This window comes from Podarcis cretensis (genome assembly GCF_951804945.1).
Source record: "Podarcis cretensis genome assembly, chromosome: 16".
Taxonomy (NCBI): domain Eukaryota; kingdom Metazoa; phylum Chordata; class Lepidosauria; order Squamata; family Lacertidae; genus Podarcis; species Podarcis cretensis.
Genome location: NC_137186.1, coordinates 18,298,746 through 18,319,858, shown reverse-complemented (window position 1 = coordinate 18,319,858; position 21,113 = coordinate 18,298,746). Strand labels below are relative to the sequence as shown.

At 51.0% G+C, this 21,113-nt stretch overlaps 2 protein-coding genes across 12 annotated transcripts in view; one reads left to right on the top strand and one right to left on the bottom strand.

Annotated features, from left to right (window-relative positions):
* Positions 1–21,113, top strand: part of PC (pyruvate carboxylase) — a 263,520-nt gene that overhangs the window by 203,476 nt on the left and 38,931 nt on the right. The window lies entirely within an intron of this gene.
* LRFN4 (leucine rich repeat and fibronectin type III domain containing 4) lies at positions 1,884–20,348 on the bottom strand. The gene is made up of 3 exons (XM_079957873.1): positions 18,495–20,348; positions 8,790–10,194; positions 1,884–3,378 (listed from the first exon to the last, which is right to left on the bottom strand). The coding sequence occupies exons 2-3, from the start codon at positions 10,172–10,174 to the stop codon at positions 2,688–2,690; spliced, it is 2,076 nt and encodes a 691-aa protein (XP_079813999.1). The 5' UTR covers positions 10,175–10,194; positions 18,495–20,348; the 3' UTR covers positions 1,884–2,687.

Here is a 21,113-nt window from a genome sequence, read left to right as displayed (position 1 = left end):
GTTGTCAGCGGGGGGATACACCTTCAGATTCATGGAGGAGAGGGCTATTGATGGCTACTAGCCATGAGGCTGTTCTTCCTCCATAGATGCAGGCAGCAATGCTTCTGGTTACCAGTGGCTGCAAACCACAGGAGGGGAGAGAGCTCTTGTGCTCCAGTCCTGCTTGCCCGTTTCCCATCGGCATCTGGTTGGCAACTGATGCTGGACTGGATGGGTCATTGCCCTAACCCAACAGGCTCATCATATGTACTTACGTATTAACATATCAATGGGGCTGGTTCCTACCTTTTCTGCAGCCCATCTCCACCTGTGCTATCAGAGGTGGGATAGGCCTTCCCTCCAGTGAACTAGCTTGCAGCCTGTTGACACTTTTCACACACACCCTCTTCACTTTCCCCAGTCCAGTGATTACTGAACCTAAAAAGCTATCTCAAAACCAATCTCCTTTCTGGCTGTTTTTCCAGATGATGCTATCGGGAAATTACATCTTTCCTCCCTCTCTTCCCATCACCCCAAATGAGAAACTAGCAGTGCCAGCTCTGTGTGCCTAAGCCAGTTTTGCTCTGAAACTCCCTTGCAGGGCCATATGACAGCCACACTGAGCGCAACCACCCCCAGCTCTTGAGTTTTCCCTCCGCCTTCAAAGACTGAACTGGCCCTGCAGGGAAATAGAGCCAGTGAGTCGGCATGTTAAGGGAGCCAGAAGCTGCTGCTGCTGCTGCTGCTGCGGTCTTTCAGCAATGCTAGGAAACCGCTGGAGCAGGGAAAAGGGTAGCCGAGGTCTCAGCCGCTAGGAGTCATGCGGCTGCTGCAGAATTCCGGTCTCTCCTTCAGGGTTGTTGTAGGGGTTGTCTTTTGGCAACCTGACATAGTCAAGCAAGCAAGAAAATACAGGCATGGACAGCAAAGCTCTCAGGGGTGGGAAATTGGGCTTTTGCCTAAGTTACTCTGTACCGCACCGTGCACATCAGAGCCACAAAATGGCCTGGGCCAGGCTGCCTGCTCAGGATTCCCACCCCACCCCCCATCCACACACACTCAGGGTGTCACCCCTCCACCACCCAAATTTTGGCGGGTGAGTCTGTGTGACACCTATTCTGTGGGATGCTGGGGTCCATGTGGGGGAGGAGTGTTTTTGTCAGAACCAATTTTTATTAGGATCCCCTCCCCCCAAAAAAGATTTCTGGTTGTTGAGAATCCAGCATTACAAGGGGGTTGGACTAGATGACCCTCAGGGTCCCCTCCAACTCTACGATGCTATGTTAGGCTGGGCCTCCTTACAAAGCTTAGGCTGTCCATCTGCCAGGGTGGGCAGGGCCCTTGCAGCAGGCAGTTCTTGCAGCTGGCTTTCTCCCACATTCTGCAACCATCTGAGCATCTCTGGGTAGGGCTGAGAATGCCCGCCCTCCTCCTGCCTGACACCCTGGAGAGCTGCTGCCAGATAGTGTCAACAGCACTACGCTAGATGGACCCAGTGGTTTGGCCCTCCATTGCTTCAGGAGCAGTGCGAAGGATATGGGGTACAAGGAGAAGCCCAAGGGCCCCATTCCTTTCCTCATTGCCTGATATGTTAGAACTCCCTAACACTCCATAAACAGGTGCACTTAAATCAATAACTCTGCATCTTAAGGAAAATGTGAATTGTGTAGAGTTATGTAACTTTTAGGACTCTCCCGTCAGTACTTTACGGAGCTCGCCATTTCAAACATCGATTCTAATTCCATACTTTTTTTGCACACAAATTCTTGTTTGCCACACTTGCTTTCTTTTTTAAAGTGTGTTTCAAAGCCCCTTGAGGAAATCTGGAACCATCCTTCCCCCACAAAATCATGCAACCATCAGAAACTGGGCAAAATAGCAGCAATAATAATAATAAGCAGATCTATGCAAATGTTTCCCATTTATACACATTGCAGAATTCCAGCTTTCCTTGGTACAGAGTTTTGGTTTAACTTGGTGTGGCATTTTGATTTCCCCTTCTTAACCTGTACCCACCCTGGGGGTTTATTTTAGAACAGATTGTACACAAACCTGTCCGTAATATTCACTTTCCTATTTAATCTCCTGCCTTCCACACACTGACTAATTTGGGGGTTGTTTTAACAGAATTCTTTCCTCTTTCTGCCTTCCTTTTTCTTCTCTCTCTTCTTCTTCTTCTTCTTTTCCTTTCTTTTGGCAACTTATTATTTTTAAAAAAAGGACACCACCCCCATCCAGAGCAATTGATTTACATGTCCCCGACCTCACGAAACGGACACGCCACCATTTTCAGCTCCGATTAATTAATCTCCTGCCAATCTGGACAAAACAACATTCCCTCCCTTTGAGGTCAGGTCCCTCAATTCGGAGCAGCAGCTCTCCTTCGATCAACCACGCCCTCCCCCACCCCACCACCCAGGAGAAAGTCCAGCAGGGAGTCAGGCTGTTGTTGTTGCTGGAACTCCTGAGCTGGGCTCAAGCCTTTAGCCTCTATTGTTTTGGTCCCCAAGCCAGGCCAAGGCCTCTTACACAGCCAGAAACACCCCCACCTTAGTCGCGGCACGAGGGGCTCTCCTTTAAGCACACACACCCTGCCATCAGCAGCTGTGATCCAGGTGTCGACTGCCGCCCGATGCCCACTGCCAGACGCACAAGGGTGGGGTTGTGGCGCACGCAGGATCTCTCCTCCAGCCCAGGGGGCATGCACGCTATACCACGCTTTCCTCCAGCTCGTCCGCATTGAGGAAGGGTCCGAGGCGCTTGGCGTCACCCTCGGAGGTCGCGCACTGAGCCAGCATCCCGTGCACCGACTGGCTGCGCTTGGTCCACATGAAGCTGAGGCGCTTGGCGTAGCTGTAGCAGGAGCTGGAGGAGACGTCTCCCATGTCCAGGGAGTTGCTGCGCTTGGTCTTGGCGGGGGTGCTGGGGGGCCCCCACGCTGCTCCCCCCACCCTGTCTCCCGTCCTGCGCTCAGGCTGAGCAGCCTTGGCCCGCACCCGCCGGTGCTTGGGGCCCCGCTCCTTGGGGGGCGTTCGCAGGGGGAGCAGGCCGTTGGGGTGCCCACCGTTGGTCTGCGAGTAGACATTGGTGACCTTGGGCAGGCTGCCATGGGCACTGCCGCACACCTTGTACTTCACCATCATGACCACGGTGAAGACCAGCAAGGTGACCACAATGATGCCCCCTACGATCACCGTCAGGGTCCCGCCCAGGAAGTGAGCGTGCAGCGAGTGGCAGTCCGGGTAGGCCTCCCGTGTGGCAAACTGGGCACATCCCAAAAGGTGCGTGGCTGCCAGGGAGGTGGCTGCGTCATCAAAGATGGCCAAGACGCACAGGTCGTAATCCACGCTGGGCACCAGGTGCTTGAGGTGGAAATGCCGGCTGGTGGCAGGGATAATCCTGCGGAGAGGGGGAGAGAAGGCGTCAGTAGGCATCTCAGAAGGGCATGAGAAGTACCTTTGCTGGATCAGAAAGGTACAGCATCCTGTTTTCCCATTTGCCAACCAGATGCCCCAATGAGAAGCCCGCAAGCAGGACGTGAGCACAGAAGCAAATCTCCCATCCTGTGGTTTCCAGCAGCTGGTATTCAAAAGCATTGCTGGCTCCAATTGTGGAGGCAGAGCATAGCCATTGTGGCTAGGAGCCCTCAATAGCCTTCTCCTCCATGAATTAGCCCAACACTCTGTTAAAGCTACCCAATCTCTTGAGCTACCAGGCCTTTATTGCCACCTTGTCATTCCCTTCTGCGGTTTTTTTGCAAGTGAAACTCAATATACTTCCCTCCAGTCTGTATGGAATATGCCAAACTGCCTCACCAAAGCCACCTGGCTAAATTTAGCTCTTGCAGGTCTGCAACTAACTAAGGAACAGGAAAAAGAGATTGGGAATAAATGGACAGCTCGCACCCAAGGAATGTAGAAAAACAGGGTCCTCCCCCACCAAGGGTTTCAATATTGGGACTTCGGCTTTTTCACTTGTACCTGAAAGCATTAGCAGTAAGAAGTGAGCCAAGTTTGCTGATGACACCAAAGTGCTCAGAGGAGTTAAGACACAGAAGGATTGGTAGAGCTCCAAAGAACATCTCTCCACACTGGGAATATGGGCATTAAGACGATAGATGCAATTCATCGTAAGTACAAAAGCAAGGAAAACCTTAATGTTTGCATTCATCTCCCCGCAAGGGCACAGGAGCAGGTGGATTGGCAGACTGTAGGAGGTTCCTAGGTCTTCCCAGACCCTGGGATGCAGCCTGGCAGTTCCTGCAGACAGGAACTCCAGTCTGGTGTAGCCAGGGCCCCCTCTCACAAGACATTTTGTTGCCTGAGGCTGAGGGACAAGAAGGCTTCTCCTTTCCCCATTCCACTTACAGGAGCCAGCAGGATGTAATTTCAGCACTAGTGACCCGATAGACTCCTCCCCTGTCCTGGTGGCAACAGGCTAGCTAAGGGTGGCCAGTAGAGGGGGTGTCAGGCGCACATATCTCTCCTCCCGCAGATGGAAATGGTTGGAACTTGGGGACAGCAAGAAGATGGCCCCACAGGAACTGCTGCCCAAGGCAACCACCTCACTGCCTTGTCCTTAGAGCCAGATGAACGGAAGCAGCATTGAAGGCTCAGTTGATCCTCTGGCCTGGCCTCAACAGGCAAGTCAAAAGGCAGCCTTCCCAAACCGGCAACCTCCAGATCTTTTGCACAGCCGTATCACACTGGCGCTGGTGTGAGTTGTTGCCCTAAACATCCAGAGGGCACCAGGTTGGGCAAAGTTGTCCGACTTCCCCAGGTTTCCCTGGCATGAATTCCATCCTGAATGGAAAGTCAGGGTGCCCTTTCCACTTCAGAGGCAAGGCGAGTGACTGCAGGGCTATTGATGGCCACCAGCCATGGTGGTGGCCTCTGCAATCAGAAGCAATAATGCTTCTGAGGACCAGTTGCAGGAAACTGCAGGGAGGGAGAGGGCTTGAGCTCATGTCCTTCCCACGGGCATCTGGCTGGCCACAGTGAGATGGTGGACTAGATGGGCCACTGGCATGATCCAGCAGCTGCTCTCTTCTTCTTACGCTCTTATGTCATGTTCATTTTTAAGTTGAATGGAACCTGGGAAAAATGTCCTTGTCTGTCTCCTCCTTGCACACAAATGCACATCAGTGTGCTGTGGCAGATCTAGGCTTGAGCCCTGGGGGGGAGGATCCAGCTGTCAGGGCTCAGAGTGCCACAAGGGTGTACCCAGGCCCCAGCTGCTGCCAAAACCAGATCCGGGAGCAGTGGGGGGGGGTGCAGGAGAGGGTGCTCAGGGGACTTTGGGAGGGGAGGAGGAGAGCCAAGCTGTTGCTCCACAGGGAGCACAACCTGAGAAGAAAGCACTGAATGTTGGTGCCTGTTGCAAATCTGTGTGTGGTCATTTTGCTTCTCAGGAATGCATATTTGTGCATGTCGTAGAATTGTAGGCTAGGATAGGATCCCCAGGGTTCATCTAGTCCAACCCCCTATGGGTAAAAAACCTGTGGCGATTAAGGCTACCCTGCCTCAGACTTCAAAACCAGCATTTCTCAAAACCATTTTGCCCTCCACCTCTAAACTCAATTCACCTTCCCACTTCCCACCTCCAGCCCCCCCCCCCCCCGGCTTCCATCACCAACCTCCCCCACCCCCACCCTGCTTACAAGCAGAGACCCTGGGATGCATCAGGAGGCAGTTATTTTCTCAAGGTGGCCTACATGGTTTAATCCCCACAACAACCCTGTGAGGTAGGTTAGGCTGAGAGACAGTGATTGAGCTCATGGACCCACCCAGGTACTCTAACCACTATGCCACACTGGCTCTTACATTGCAGCAGTGGCACTCTCTTACATCGTGAGGGCAGAGAGCATTCTGGGAGGTGATTCTTGGGGATGCTGCGCCCCAGGAAGTCGCATAGACTGTAGACTGGGCCACTGCTATCCATGCCTTAGCAACCTCAAGATCAGACTACTGTAATGCAGTCAATATAGGGCAGCCGTTGGAAACAGGGCGATGGGACTGCTGCTGTCCTTCCTTGCTTGTAGGATTCCTTTCCTAAGGCCTCTGGCTGACCTGTGTGGAAAGCGGAGTACAATACTGGGTTGTATTGAGCCACCTCTGCCTGATGCAGTAGCCAGGCTCTGTTTGCTTTCCCCATCTCTCAGTGTTTGCCTGCATACAGGCTCCTAATCTTGTCAGTGTTGTAATTGATTTGTTTCAGTGACAAGAGTCTTGAGCCTGTGGCCTTTGTCACTGGTCATGCTTCACAGACACACACACACACACTTGCTAAAGTACAAATTCAAATCCAGATTAGATCACCAAATCAACCATTGTGAGGAACCAGGGAGGATGCAAGCCCTGAAACAAACATCCCAATAAAATGCACATTCCAGGCTGCAGTTACAGGGGATGTTGCAGGTTTGGTCTTCTGAAGTTGTGGGGGTGACCTCCTTGCATGTAAAAAACAAACATGTCAGGAAGCACAGTTCTCTCCCTTGCCATCTTGTTGCAGAGCAAACTAGTTTCAATAATAACTTATGATTTCAGGTTACCTGGAAGACCCTTTAGGGTCTCTTAGAAATCTAGGGAAATTCTCCTTCTGACACTGCACCCTACAGTGACCCAAAAAGGGGCATTTTCCATCATTTTCCCCATACTATGAATGGCCTTCCCTCTGCCACATGTGAAGCAACAGCCACCAGCTGCTTCAGAGGTCTTGTAAACAACCCTTTTTGTCCATGCTTTCCCTGACGCATCACATTAGACCCTGATTTATGTATTTGAATCCCCTGCATTCCTGTTCTATTTCTTGTTCTTTGCTTTCATGCTGCTGTTTTATTGGTTTTAGGTTGCATTTTTGTGTTAATGATGCTGTTTGTTCTTGTACACCACTTAGAGGTTTTTTTAAAAAAAATAATTAAGTGGTTTATAAATGCTTTTAAATAAATAAAATAGCTAGTATTACCTAGAAAATTGCTGGTTTAAATCAGTTCATTTCAATCAAGTCTCCCAGTATGGAATTCATATATTTCCCGAGAAGTGTGTGTACTAATTGGTTTCTGCAGTAATTAAATGCATTGTTTTGCAACTAAATAAGACCTTGGAACACAGTGCAGAAGTTTTGTCCAAACAGCCTTCTGTGCTGCAGACTTAGGCCAGCTAAGCAGACAAGTTTGTGTTGGGCTGTCTGCGTACCCAAGCAACGAACACCATTTATTTAAAAGTTAAGAGTGCAGCCCTGCTTGGAAGTAGCCCCTATGAATAAAGTGGGGCCTATTTCTGAGTAAACATGTGTAAAAGTTGGACTGTGAGCTCCCAGGAACAAAAGACAGTGGACTTCAAATGGCCTCATGCTTTTGGATGAAAATGGGGTGCAGCCTCCAATGGGGGGGGGGAATCCCTGTCTCCCACCTCCTGTTCAACTGAGCCAGGTGGCATAGAGAGCTGCCTTATATACAGAGTCAGACCACTGGTCCACATATCTTCAGTATTCTATGCACTGACTGGCAGTGGCTGTCCAGGATTTCCAGGCATGGGGTCTTTTCCAGCCCTTCCAGGAGATGCCCTTGAGGATTGAACCTGGAGCATGTACAGCAGATGCTCTTTGTCATGTGTCTTGGGCATTGAGCTGTTCACAACCCATGTATATTTCATGCTGCCTGTAACTGCCCAGGCTGACAACATCTCCCCAGGGTCCCGTTAGCATTGCTTCCTGCCCTAACACTCTCCTGACTTCCCTGACCACATGAAGTGACTTTAAAAAGAGGGATTGTCGGAGGAAGGCCAGAGGGAGGAGGTATGGTGGTGTTGCTGGAACTGGTTGAAAATGAAGATCGCAGAGCAGATCAACAACCCTCTCTTTGCACAGTTTTGCTTCCCGTTTTTAAAGCAGGACTTAATTCCAGCAGGTTCACTCCCGAGAAACCTGTTATCAGCCTCTGGAAATGTGAAATGGCCTCTTGCAGCCTTCCGTGACCCTGGCCTATTGAAATGTGTGTGCCAAGGTGTTGCTATTAGTAAATAAAACCCTTAAGAACTTGGGACCAATTTGCCTTAACCTGGTATGCACCCACTCGACTACTTCAGTCAGCAGAACTGGCAGTGTTATAGGTGCCACATAATACTGTTCCACATTTGTAAGAGCTCAGTCTTTTAGTGTGGCAGAATCTACACTTTGGAACTCCCTGTGTATTGATTGTGTAGACAATCCTGAGCTCCATGGAGCAACAGTCTAGCTCTGTATGAGGCAGCTTCCTGTGCTGTGGGCAACAACCTTGGTTAGCTACTAATCTTAAAGAGGCCTAGGGATGTTGGCTCCGGCTATGGAAAATCACTCCAGAGTGGCTCAGGTGACAGCATGAGAGCTGCTCCCTGGAATGAGCAGCATCCAGAGGCTTGGATGAAGTTCTGTCCCTGCTACTCTGAGCCAGTCTCTGCTGCTCTCCACCTGGGAAAGGAGCAAAAGAGGAAGGACCACAGAAGAGAGCCTGGTTGCTGGATCAGACCAGAGGCCAGCATCCTGTTCCCACAGTGACCATCCTGATGCCTCTCCTGGGAAGCTCACACAAGGAGGATCTGAGCCCAGCAGTGAGCAGCTGGAGTTCACAATAATCCAGGAGGCTGGCTTCATGAGGGTCTTGGGAGAACAAAATTATAATTTGAAGTGCCAGAAACCTCTTGCTCACAGATGGAAACAGTAAAATCTTGGTCCCTGGGCCCACCTGGCAGCCAGTGAAGGGGAAAGCAGCTGAGAGGCATAACAAGAGTTCCTTGGGATCACAGTCCCAGGCGGCACGGTCGCAGACACCTTACCTGTAAATGAGAGTGTCATCCACGGTGCAGTTGTACTGGATCTGGTACATCCAGGCGGCGTAGGCCGACTTGTCAGCCACCCACCGCACCAGCGCTGAGCTGGCCGTCACATCGGACACCTCCACCCTTTTCTCGAAGCCCCCCTCACTGGCATTGGCCGACGTCTTGGCCGAAGTGGCAATGTCGGAGGAGCCCGGGTCCTGCTGTAGCACAGTGATGCTGCCATTCCCCCGGTGAGGCAAGGGGATGATTTTGAGGTCCACGGTAGCCGTGGACTCCCCTGCAGCATTGATGGCAATGCAGGTGTAGGCCCCGTCGTCCCGGATGGTGGTCACCAAGATGTCCAACGTGCCATTGCGGAAGGACATGGTCCGGGAGGAGTTGGACATGATTTTGTCATCAGGGGAGACCCAGTGGATGACTGGCTCGGGGTCCCCAATGGCCCGGCACCTCAGGGTGGCCCGTTGGCCCTCTAAGATCCAGAGCTTGTGGGTGTGGCGGGTGATGAGGGGCGGCTCACAGGTGAACTCCTCCTCAGGGACTGACCAAAAGTAGCGGCCCGCCACCTGCGCAGGGGAGGCACAGGTCTCCATGTCGTCCTCCCGCACCAGGCGGCGCAGCCACAGCAACTCGCAGTTGCAGTGCAAGGGGTTCCCGCCAAAGCTGAGCACAATGGTGGAGGTGTATGGGGTCGGGCTGATGACCCCAACCTGAGAGCGCGCAAAGAGTGGATCGGGGGGCAGTGTGTAAAGGCGGTTGGAGGTCATATCCAAGCGAGAGAGCTTGTAGAGCTCGGCAAAGGCCCCTTCCATGATGAAGTCAATCAGGTTGTGATCCAGGTTGAGGGTGTGGAGGCAGAGCATCCCCTGGATCCCTTCCCAGGGGACCCGGTGCAGGTTGTTGTAGGACAAATCCAGGTCCTCCAGGGTCATCAGGAAGTCGTCAAAGGCGGCCACCGAGATGTCCACCAATTGGTTGTTGTTCAGGATGAGGTGTTGGAGGTTGAGCATCCCACGCAGGGCCTCCTCCTGGATCTGGGTCAGCCGGTTACCGTCCAGGTGGAGCGAGCGGAGGCTCTCCAGGTCACCGAAGGCAAAGGGGCGGATGGTGTCAATGGTGTTGCGCGACAGGGTCAGGTCCACCAGGCCCGTCATGTTCAAGAAGTCGGGCGGCTCCACCACCTGGATGAAGTTGTCGGCCAGCCGCAGCTCCACCGTCCGGCGGTCAATGTTGGGTGGGATGAAGAGCAGGCCCTTGTTGGCACAGAGGGTGCTGAGCGACTCAGAGAGATTCTGGCACACGCAGTGGAAGGGACAGCCCTCGACCTGGGCCAACGCACGTCCCACCATCAGCAGCTGGACCAGCAGCAGCAGCAGGCTTTCCATGGTAGATGGCTTGGCAAGCCCTGGAGAAGGAGGAAATGAAATAAAAGCAGTTACCAGACAAAACATCTCAAAGGGCTTGTCCACACTTCCACTCATCCCATGCTTAGAAAGCCTGGATCCAAGCGCTTTTCCACTTGGTCTTCACTTTCTGGGCATAGGTCTGGGTGGTTTACCCCTTGCCATGCTTTTTTCCCGGGGAAAACCCACTCTTTAGCGCTAAATTGGAGCAAACATCAATCCGGAGAAATCCTGAATTGCCATTTGCTCCGATTGAGCGCTAAAGAGCGGCTTTCCCCAGAGAAAAGCGGTAGGACAAGAGGAAGTGCGGATAAGCCCTATATATCCGAAGCTGGGTCTTTTCGCAGAAAGCAAGGTTAACTTGCAGTCTATAGTGTTAATAGGTCCTTTCAGACTCATCAGAATGAGATACTGGAAGAACTTAGAAGGGGCTTGTATGACAAACCGGTACAAAACAGCACTTGTGGAAGAATCCCAGGATAAAACAAGCGCAAAGCCTTGAAGCACAAAGACTCATCGCTGTTGAATGGCACAACTTTATTATGTACATGGCTAAAACTGAAAATAGAGGACTCGCCTCATAAACTCTATTGGTTAACTTGAACTGTTTATCACCTGCCATACAAATAGTAGTTTGGGATCAGAACTTTATTTGACTATTCCTCATGTATTGCCTAAACATTAGCTTCTGGGTTAGCGCAGGATATTTCGTTATTCATATTTATGTTATATGTTGGAAGGATTTAATAAAAAATACATTTTAAACATAAGAATAAAGAAAGAAGGTTGGCTTGATGATGGCATGAGGTGGGAATTTGGGGACTCAGAGAGGACTTCATGTCAGGTGGCAAATTGCTCCCTTTCTTCATTCCTTCATTCTAGTCTATTAATCTAATTCTATCTCTTCTCTTTTTTATACATGTTTGTACATGATTGTTTACATTTGTTATTAATTGCAGAGCGTACTTGCCAGTGCATCAGATTAATTTGGGGCAGGGCCGTAGCTCATTTGCAGAGCAGGTTCAGTCCCCAGCATCTCAGTGTAGGATTGGGAGGAAACCCTGGCTGAAATCTCAGAGCTACTGCCAGTTAGTGTAGGTGATATTGCGCTAGATGGACCAGCAGTCTGACTCGGTAGAAAACAGCCTTCCATTTAAACCAGCCTTTATTTAGAACCATGTGGACCAGAAGCTTTTTAAGATGACAGAGATGATGTGGTGGGTAGAGCATCTGCTATCAACACAGACTATCCTTGTTCAGTGCCTGGCATCTCCAGTTTGGGTTGGGATAGCCCTGTGTCTGAAACCCTGGAGAGCCACTGCTAGCCAGTACAGACAATACCATGCTAGCTGGTCCAGCAGGTGGAGGAGGAGAGGGCAGAGGGTGACGAAAGAGCTGAGAGTGCAGGGAGCCTTTTTCCCATCTTCTGGACCTGCTGGGAAATTCAACAAACCTGCTGTACCTAGAACTGGGTGTGTGGAGAGTGCAGCTGAATGGGACACAGCTGAGGAAGTACCATCCACTTTTGGCCTGCCCATAAAAATCAAGTGCAGACTTAGAAATTAGGGTGATGTCTCCTGTTTCCTGGAACTCGTCTCATTGTGTGACTTTCGTGGGTGAGCTGAGAGTTTGTTTGGATCCTGGGGGAGAACCCAGAGGCTGAGAGGGAGGGTGTGTTAGAAGGAAAAGGAATTGATAATAGATTTTTATATATTAGTAACTTTGTTTTAATGTAGCATTTTTATATGTGTTTGTTTTTGCAACTTTTTTTTTAAAAGTTGCTGTTGTTACTTTAGTTTTTTGCACACCGGTTAGATATTTTTTTAATGCAGGTGATACCTGAACACAGGAAACCCCCCTTTGCATGTCTTTGGGTCACGCATGACCACACACATGTGCACCGTTTTTGGCAGTGAAATGGGGCAGGGTGGGGGCTGAATGGAGCGAGGGCAGGGTGGGGGAATCCCCACTCTTGTACATCCCAGTGACACATGCTGCAGCCTGGAACATAACCCATGAGTAAGCAGCAAATCCCCTGTATATTAAGCAGTATAGAAATTAAATAATCAAAATAACCAGTGGTTATATCAGTATAAATCAGTATAATCAGTATAAAGCAGCTTCCTACAATTCAGTATATTCCTAATTTTAAACATTTTAAAAACATTATTTTCATTCCCATTTAATACCCCCAACATTCATTTGACACAGCCCTTGTTATTTCAAATCCTCCCAGTCATTAATATATATTTGATATAGAGAGAAGTGAATCTTTTGCACATCGAACCACCATCCATATTTCCATATGCCCAGTGAAGAGATAATCAAATAAGAAGGAAAGCCTGAGTAAGGAGAAAAGGAGAGATAGATGGAAAGCAGGGTTTGGGGAGGGGAGAGCACTAGAGGATCTTCATCAAAGCGCAAATTATATTGCACAAAAATGTCTGTCACAGATTGATGGATATGCAGTGGTCAGATTACTCACTTCAGCTCTCAAGTTATATTACCCCCGTTTAAAAACAGTTTCAGGCCTAATTCAAGCTGCTCGCATTAGTGTTAAAAGCCCTGAACAACTCAAGTCCAAAATTCCTGAAATATAGCCTCCTTCCCTATAGACACCCTCCGTGCTGAGATTAACAGAGTGGGCCACTCTTGGTTGTTCCACCGCTCTCAGGGATTTGGGGTGCTGGCGTTCCAGGAAAAGGCCTTCTCTGTGGCAGCCCCTAAGTTGTAGAACTGCCTCTCCACAGAGATGCCCCTGGGCCCCTTCACTACGCAGCTGTTGACTTCTGTGGCGCACACTTTCAGGAACAGCCATCCGCCAATTCCTGTGAGTGTAGTACATTTTAACTCTTCGCACATCTGGATTTTAAATTATTATAACCTGCTCTGGGATCTGCTGGGAAAAGGCATTTCATAAATTTAATAATAATAAAAAGCCACCTCATTTGCACAGCTGCATCCTACGTCCTGTTTCTTGGTCATACTAGGGAAAGATTGGATATGGGAACAGCAGACAGAATGTGGGGTGCCATCAGGGCAGGATCCAGGGTCACTGTTGCAGAGCCCCACTCAACAGAAGGGGCACAAGGGGTCAGCAAACACAGGCCTCGTGGAAAGGGGAGGCTTGGCACATTTTGAAGTTAATAGTCAATGCATCTGGCAGTTAACCAGAAGGTTGGTGGTTTGAGCCCACTCAAGGATTCCTGCATTGCAGGGGGTTGAGCTAGATGACCCGTGGTGTCCCTTCCAACTCGTATGATTCTGTAAAGTAATATATTTTACCATCTAAAGCAGGGGTAGCCTGTGTGGTTTCATAGAGGAGAAGGCTACCTATCAATGGCTGCTAGCCATGATGGCTCTGCTTCCATGGTCAGAGGCAGCAATGCTTCTCGATACCAGTTGCTGGAGTCAACAGAAGGGGAGAGTGCTCTCATGCTCAGATCCCACTTGCACTGTCAGAACAAGATGCTAGCCAAGATGGGCCACTGACCTGATCCCAGCAAGGCTGGATTTTATGTTTTAATGTTCTTAGGCCAAACATCTGGAAACCCCCCAGGTTAGGGAAAGCTGTTCTAGATGTTAAATCTTAAAAGCTGGGGGAGTTACTTTCTCTGTTTCATGTCAATGCATGCACATCATTTTAGTTTTATCCTATTGATTGATTGATTGATTGATTGATTGATTGATTGCAGTTAAACCCCACCTTTTACTCCAGGGAGCTGGAAGTGGTGGCTCCTCATTTTGTCCTCACAACAACCCTGTGAGGTAGGTTAGCCTGAGAGGCGGGCACTGGCCCAAGGTCTCCCAATGAGCTTTGTGGCCGAGAAGGGGATTTGAACCCTGGTCTCCTGGGTCCTAGTCTGACACTCTGACCACTACACCACACCAAGGCAGCATACAATCCACAGCTACAGCTGCTGAAGTTTATCTTGAACTGCAGAGATATTTTTGTGGGGGAAGGGAGAGAAACATTCATTCCCTCTAATATACCTTTGTTGTTTGGATTAAGCGCCTTCCTGGCTTTCAGCTGGTGGAAGATGAATTACACGAGAGTCAATGAGCAGAGCACACAGTGGTTGGTGGGATTAAGACGTCATTGGTCTGAAATGTGGGGGAGGGAGGGGACTCTTATTTCCATGGTCGAAATGGGAGGGGAGACCTGCTGTGTTCCCACATATGTGCTTGAAAGCAGGCTGCACTAGCTGCTTTCCCAGAACGCAGGTGGCCAAGGGGTCAGGCACGCCAGAGGTGACAACTCCAGAGACCTTTTGCAAATTGCTGGCCAGGTGGAGGGATTAAAGGTTCTGTATTGTCTCAGCGCTCAAAAGATGGCAGGGCAGATAAAGCTAAAAGAGACTGAGCGAAAGTATGTGCTCTCTGAGACTTGAACCCTCAACCCTGCTGGGACTCCCCCCCCCCCCTGTTCATCTCTTTGCTAACATCTGCAAGGCAGGCAGAAGAGGGAAAGCCAGAGTGTTCATCAGGGTCAAGGCAGAGCAATAGAGGGAACCTCTGAGCATAGACAGAGTGATGCTCTGTCCTCTGCTTCAGGTCATCACCCTCCTTAGAAAGCAAGATGGCAGTCGAGTGTGATCAGGTGTGGAGAAACAGTACTAGGTGCCAGGTCATTCATGAGCCAGGCCTCATAGGTACTGTACTGGGCTTGCAGTTTTCCCACACGCATCATCTATCTGGCTGGCCACTGTGAGAAGAGAAGGCTGGACTAGATGGGCCATTGGCCTGATTCAACAGGTTCTTATGAGGAACACCAGTCTGGGCAGGTCATCTCTGTTCCCGAACCCATCTTGGCCAGTGTAGGACACTTGTGCCAGTGTGGCACACACCTCCCAGGCGACACAGAGCTCTTCTTCACATGGCTGGAAGACAGCCCTTCATCATTCAAAAGTTTTCACACTTCCTACGCTTCAAGAAGCCAGACTTATAAGAGATGCTGCACCTATTTTTGTTCCTGCCTGCTAGGCACCCCACGCAGCAACAGCCTCTCGTCTCTGCCTGCTGCGATGCTCAAGAGTCGGTATCTGGCCCTGCAGCAATGCTCTGTGAGATGCCCGGCAGATGTGCAGATTTGGCATCTCCTCCCACCCTTTTTGTGTGTTTCCTCAGTCCTAAGGATAGTTGGAGCCAAGGAGATGCCAGAGGGGTTTGCTGTGGACCTATAAATGTCTATACTTGTGCGTATTTTTGCATAAGAGAAGGGCAGCTTAGATGACGAAGTGTCTCATGCATGCAGCAACTCATTGATATGTTCCATCTAGCCGTATGCGTGCCTCAACCATCCCAACAAATTACTACCTGTGGAACTCACTGCTCCAAGATGCAGTGTCTTTTAAAGGGGAAGAGATTAAATCCCAAGGAGTTGAAGAGGGCTATCAACAGCTATTTTGTTGCAGAAGTTAGATAGAACCTCCATGTCCAGAGACTGTCTACCTCAGAAGAAGAGTTGCTTTGGGAAAGAGCGAACAGCAGGGGAGGGGCTGTTGACTTCATGCCTAGCATATGTGTGCTTGTTTCCTAAACCATATGATGGGCTGTTTGTGGTCAGGATGCTAGACTAGAACAGGGGTCAGCAAACTTTTCCAGCAGGGGGCCAGTCCACTGTCCCTCAGACCTGTAGGGAGCCAGACTATATATTTGGGGGGGGGGGTGAACAAATTCCTATGCCCCATAAAGAACCCAGAGATGCATTTTAAATAAAAGGACGCATTCTACTCGTGTAAAAACATGTTGATTCCTGGACCGTCTCCAGGCCGGATCTAGAAAGTGATTGGGCTGGATCAGAGGTAGAGCATCTGCCTTACATACAGAAAACCTCCTGTGGTTCAATCCCCAGGTAGGGCTGGCAGAGATCCCTGCCTGAAACCCTGAAGAACTGCTGCCAGTCAGTGCAGACAGTACTGAGCTAGATGAATCAATGGCCTCATTCAGTATAAAGTGTCTTCCCCTGTTGCTATTTAAATTGGTCCTTTATTCAGAACCATGAGGACTAGAATTTTTCTTTTGTAGCTCAGTGGTAGAGCATCCGCCTTGATGCGGTAGGTCCCATGTTCAGTCCACAGTGGCATCTCCAGGTAGAGCTGGCAGAGACTCCCTGGAGAGCCACTGCTGCCAGTCATTGCAGGCAATACTAGTTTAGATGGACCAGTGGTCTGATTCAGTATAAGGCAGCTTCCTATGTTCCCCTTGCTCTCTTGCAGAGGTGGGAGGGGGGACTTTTATTCAGCTAACATATGATGGGAAGGAGTCCTGTCCCTGCCTGAAGCCTGGGAACCAAACCAGAGCAGCCAGTTCAACACCAGGCTCAGCAAGAGCCCCCCTCCAAATGCATCTGTGTTCTGCCTCCAGTTCTGTAAGGGAACAGGGGCGGACGTGGGTAATATGGCGCCCTGAGCGAGGACAAAATTTGGCACCCCTCACCCTTCAATATTTCTTAATTTCATAATAACTCATTTTGGTACAGATTCCTTTTTAATGGGTCTCCTCAGTAGGAACCCGTATAAACCTAGGTATTGTTGTTGTTGTTGTTGTTATTATTGTTATTATTATGTGCCCCCTTGGCTTGGCGCCCTATGCAGGGAGCTGCCCAAGCTGCCCTAAATCCTGCGCTGCTGGGAAAGGAGGGAAGGGCAGGGTCAAGGTGAAAAAGGAAGACTGGAGTGCCACCTAATTTATAACTCTGTTAGAAGAAGAAGAAAATCCCTCTGATCTCCCCAGGCTAGTGAGAATTAAAGGGCATTGTGGAAATGGAGACTGCTGGAAGGTGTTCATGTCTCTGGGCGGGGAGGGGTGGTTGGTTGGGGGGAGAAGTCAGCCGCCAAGGCCTTTCTAGCCTCCAGCTCAGAGCAAGGAGCTGGTGTGGTCACTGTCACTGGCCCCCAGGACTCCTGGGTTCTGCTCCTAGCTCCGGGTTAAGAAACGAAAGCAAAAGGTTAGAGAGAGCCGGGATGGTTGCCTCTAGGGACTGGGCTGTTTGGCAAGAGACTTTTAGGAGATGGTCAGCTGAAGCAATGGAGGCTGAGCAACCTGCACCCCTGCTTCCTCAGCTCAGGGAAGGCAACGTGGTCTAGTGGTTGGAGGGAGTCAGGATGGTGGGGGTGGTGTTTGGGGATCATTGGCAGCTGACAAGTGATGCAAGTTTAGGGAAAGGACCATACCTGAGTTCAATACCTGCTGGTGTCTCCAGGGAGAGAAACTCCCTCTCTGAAACCTTAAGAGCAGCTGCCAGCCAGTGTAGACAATGCTGACCTGACCCTCAGCAGAAGGCAGCTCCCTATGTTCCCATGCTCAGTTTGGCAACCAGAACACCTGAGCTCTTTGTTGCCAGCGCTAGGGTGCCCCCACCCCACCTTGAAATCCAAATCCCAGACATAAATATAGACCTTAGTCTGCGTTTGGAGCTGCGCTTGGTTCTGCCTGTCTGTTGATGCAGCAGATGACAAATCTACCTCCATCTCTCCCTCCCTCTCCCCCCCCCCCCCGCTTTCTCTCTCTCTCCTCTCCGCCCCCCCCCCTTCCCCCAGGGCACTCCCTTCTCTGCTCCAGGCTGGAGAGCCTGGCCCTGCCGGGCACAACAGGGCCTCCTAGTGGCAGAGTCAGGAGCAGCCGCTGCCTCTGCGCTGGTGCAGGTGAAAGGTTGCAGATGGCCAGAGAAGGGGGGGTTGTTACTAGTGCCACAGGAAGAGGGGGGCAAGTGGCCAGGGCAGGATGCAATAGAGGTGGAATAATTTGAAGCTGGCTGATCCCTTTCACCACCTCCTTCCTGCCACTGAGCATCTGCTTTCCACCACTGGAAGGGCACCCCGCTCTGATTTTAATCAAGATGGAAATACAAAGGTCAGAGAAGAATAAAAGAGGAGTGGGGAGAGGGACCCCCACCATTTCCATCACAATGCAACTTTATGGGTAAGGAAAAGGGTGAGGGGTGAAAGGAGATTCAGTGGGAGAAAAAGAGCTTTCGGAGATCAGATTCCTTTTTCTTTTCTGGAAGCCGTTCCAGGGTTTGTAACAGGCAGAGACAGCTAAAAGGGGGCTCTCCTCCCCCCACCCTCCGAAGACCAGCGCACCCCATTTGTGGTTTTCTCCCCCTCCCCAAAATTAAATAAACACTCTGCAGTCCCTCTCTGCAGGACATTAGTCACTCCACAACCCCCCCCCCCTCCAGGAGCCATCACTGCCTAACCCAACTTCCCACAAAGCTCAGCTAGACACACACACCCCAACACACAGACACACATCACATTTCTGTCCCCCCCCCATCCATTCGCCCCAGATGCCTTTTTACCTTCTGCTCAGTGTCTCAGGGGCCCAGAGAGCAGCCGCGGCCATCCTGCTCCATCTCCCCGCCTCTCTGAGCCCCCTGCCTCTCGCTCAGGCTCTCCTGGCCGGATCGCGGCCCCCAGGTGCCCCTTGAACCCTCTGCTCCTCTGGGTGCCATGGAGGGGGGCCCAACTGCAGCGGAGCCCCCTCGCCTGCACGGTGGCTGGTGCTGCTGCTGCTGCTGCGTGGCAAGCAAAAGTTCAGCGTGGCTGGAGGTGGCATCGGAGACGCAGGCAGCAGAACATCCTTCCCCCCCACCGTCGGTCCCCCCCCCCCAGCGAAAGGAATCAGACTCAGGAAATGCTGCAGCACTCAGGCAGACATGGGAGAGGGCATCCGTGCCACCCTCATCAAGATGCCGCTGTTAGTGGAGCTCTCTGTGACTCGGGGTGCTCTCTGCTCCCAGGGTCTCTGCTCTTTGACCCTTTTCGCTCACCAGGACTCAGGCTGGGCCACCTTGCCTCTGACCCTTCCTGGGCTCGGAGGCTCCAGGTCCTCCCAAGGCGCCAGATGCCCAAATCAAATGCCTGGGCTCAGTCTGCTTTGCCCTCCAGCTCCTGTGTCCTGGTCACTGTTCCTGGACCCTGAATGCACCCCACTCTCCTTCCAGGCCCCCTTCACCCCTCAGGACTCCTGGGTTCCATGCCTCTCAGCTCTCTGTTTCCAGATGAGTCTAGATCCCTTCGATTTCTTCATTCCAAGGTTCTAGATCTCCCAGGACAGGCCCGTTCCAGGTTCTACATGGTCCATTTCTGATCTTGATATCTCCCTTGCTTTTCTGGATCTTAGTTCTAGATCCACAGTTCTTGAAGAATCCAGAGGGGGGGTTGTTTGTTTGTTTGTTTGTTTTTTAAAAAAACACCTTACCCCGGAAATTCCAGAATTGAGCTCGTTGGTCCAGCCAAGAGGCTGGGATTCCACCACCCACCCTTTAGCTTCTTGCCCTTCTAGCTGCCCAGTCTTTGACAGTTCCAGATTATATCCCAGTTCTGTGCCCTCTGGAGTTCCGGGTTCTAATCCTCCACCCTACTGGATTCCTAGTGGGCAGGCCATTCGGTGCTAGATCTTTTGCCTTGGATTTCAGACCCCGAGAACCTTTGGGGTTGGGACATCTCCAGGGCATTAGATCCTGGATTTCCGTTTGTCCTTCCCTCCTTCTTGAAGCCCGCCGTTTTCTGCCTTTGCAGAACGTGGGATCTAATTCCTGGCGCCTTCAGAGACTCCCAGGGCCCTTCCAGGAACAACGACCTTTTGCACACCCCTTCAGGGCGTCCCCAGATCCTGTTTCTTCTGCAGATCCACCGCCCTTCTTTTCCTCCGGTCCTCCTGGGTCCTCCTCCAAGAGGCTCTTTGTCTCTCTGCCTGCCTTCCTGGCGGTCCGGCAAGGGGCTGGGAGGGGACCAGCCAGCAGTTTGCAAGCAGGGTTCTTTCAGTTTGGCCTCTCCATCAAATCTCTTCCCCCAGACGCCACCCCACCCCTCCGGACTGAAGCAGCCTTAGCTCTCCAGAGCGGACGGCTCCGCTGGGTTGGCCCCTCCCCTTCCAGCGCCTGAAGCTCCTCCTACCCAAGCTCTGGTTGGGGGGAGGGAGTTGCCTGTGCCTGGTCTTTGAAGCAGCTGGGATGGAGTCTCCCCGCTTCCTTCTCAGGATGCAGAGGCAGAAAGAGTGATGGAGCACCTTACCCAAGAGCCAGATTTTGGGAAAACCTTTGCCTCTCAGTAACCAGGGCAGGGAGGCAGGCAGCCCCATTGTGTCAGGAAAGGAAATCCGCATTGTTTTCACGTCCGATTCTACCCTTTGTGCTTTAAAAAGAGTGCTCACCCCCCCACACACACATTTTTAAGTCTGGATTTCAGATTACCAGGCAACTCCCCCCCCCCCCAGGCTGCAACCTACCAGGAGAAGTGGGGGAGGGATCAAAGAGCAGCTGGTACCAAGTTGGTCCTCATCCCGGTTGTCCTGGGAGACCGGTTGCTAGGAAGCGGGATTGCCGAGGGGGGGCATTGGTGGGGGATAGCGATGGGGTCCATATGGAGCAGGGTGGAAAGGGGTCCTCATTTTTAGATCTAGGCCGAGGAAGGGGGCTTTTGACTGCGGAAAGGGGAGGCCCACACATTTTAATCTTTGCACCTATTGTTTTCTTTCTTCCTTTAAAGCACACACACAAACAGAGAGAGGCAAACATTACCTTGCTACTCCAAAACGTGGCTAAAAACAAAACAAAATTGCAATCTTGCAAAGTTTCTTTCTAAAGTAAGTCGTCCCCCCCCCCCCCGGAAAATTTCATCCTGTGCATGGTGACTCTCAATAAAGAATGGACAGAACTTGGAGCGCATGTCCACTTGGATAGCCACTGAGGCTATATCAGACACACTTTACTTGGAGTAATTCCCTCTGAACTTAATGGAATTTACTTCCAAGCAAGCATGTGCAGGATTGTGCTCTTAGCCATACATGCCATTGGCGAGGTCCTTTTGAACCCCTCTGACAACACGGGTAACTCTTTTTTGTGTGTTTTCAGCCAGTAAGAAGAAATAACATTTTGGTGCTATTAAATCTGTGGGTGCCTCCAGATCATTCTCAC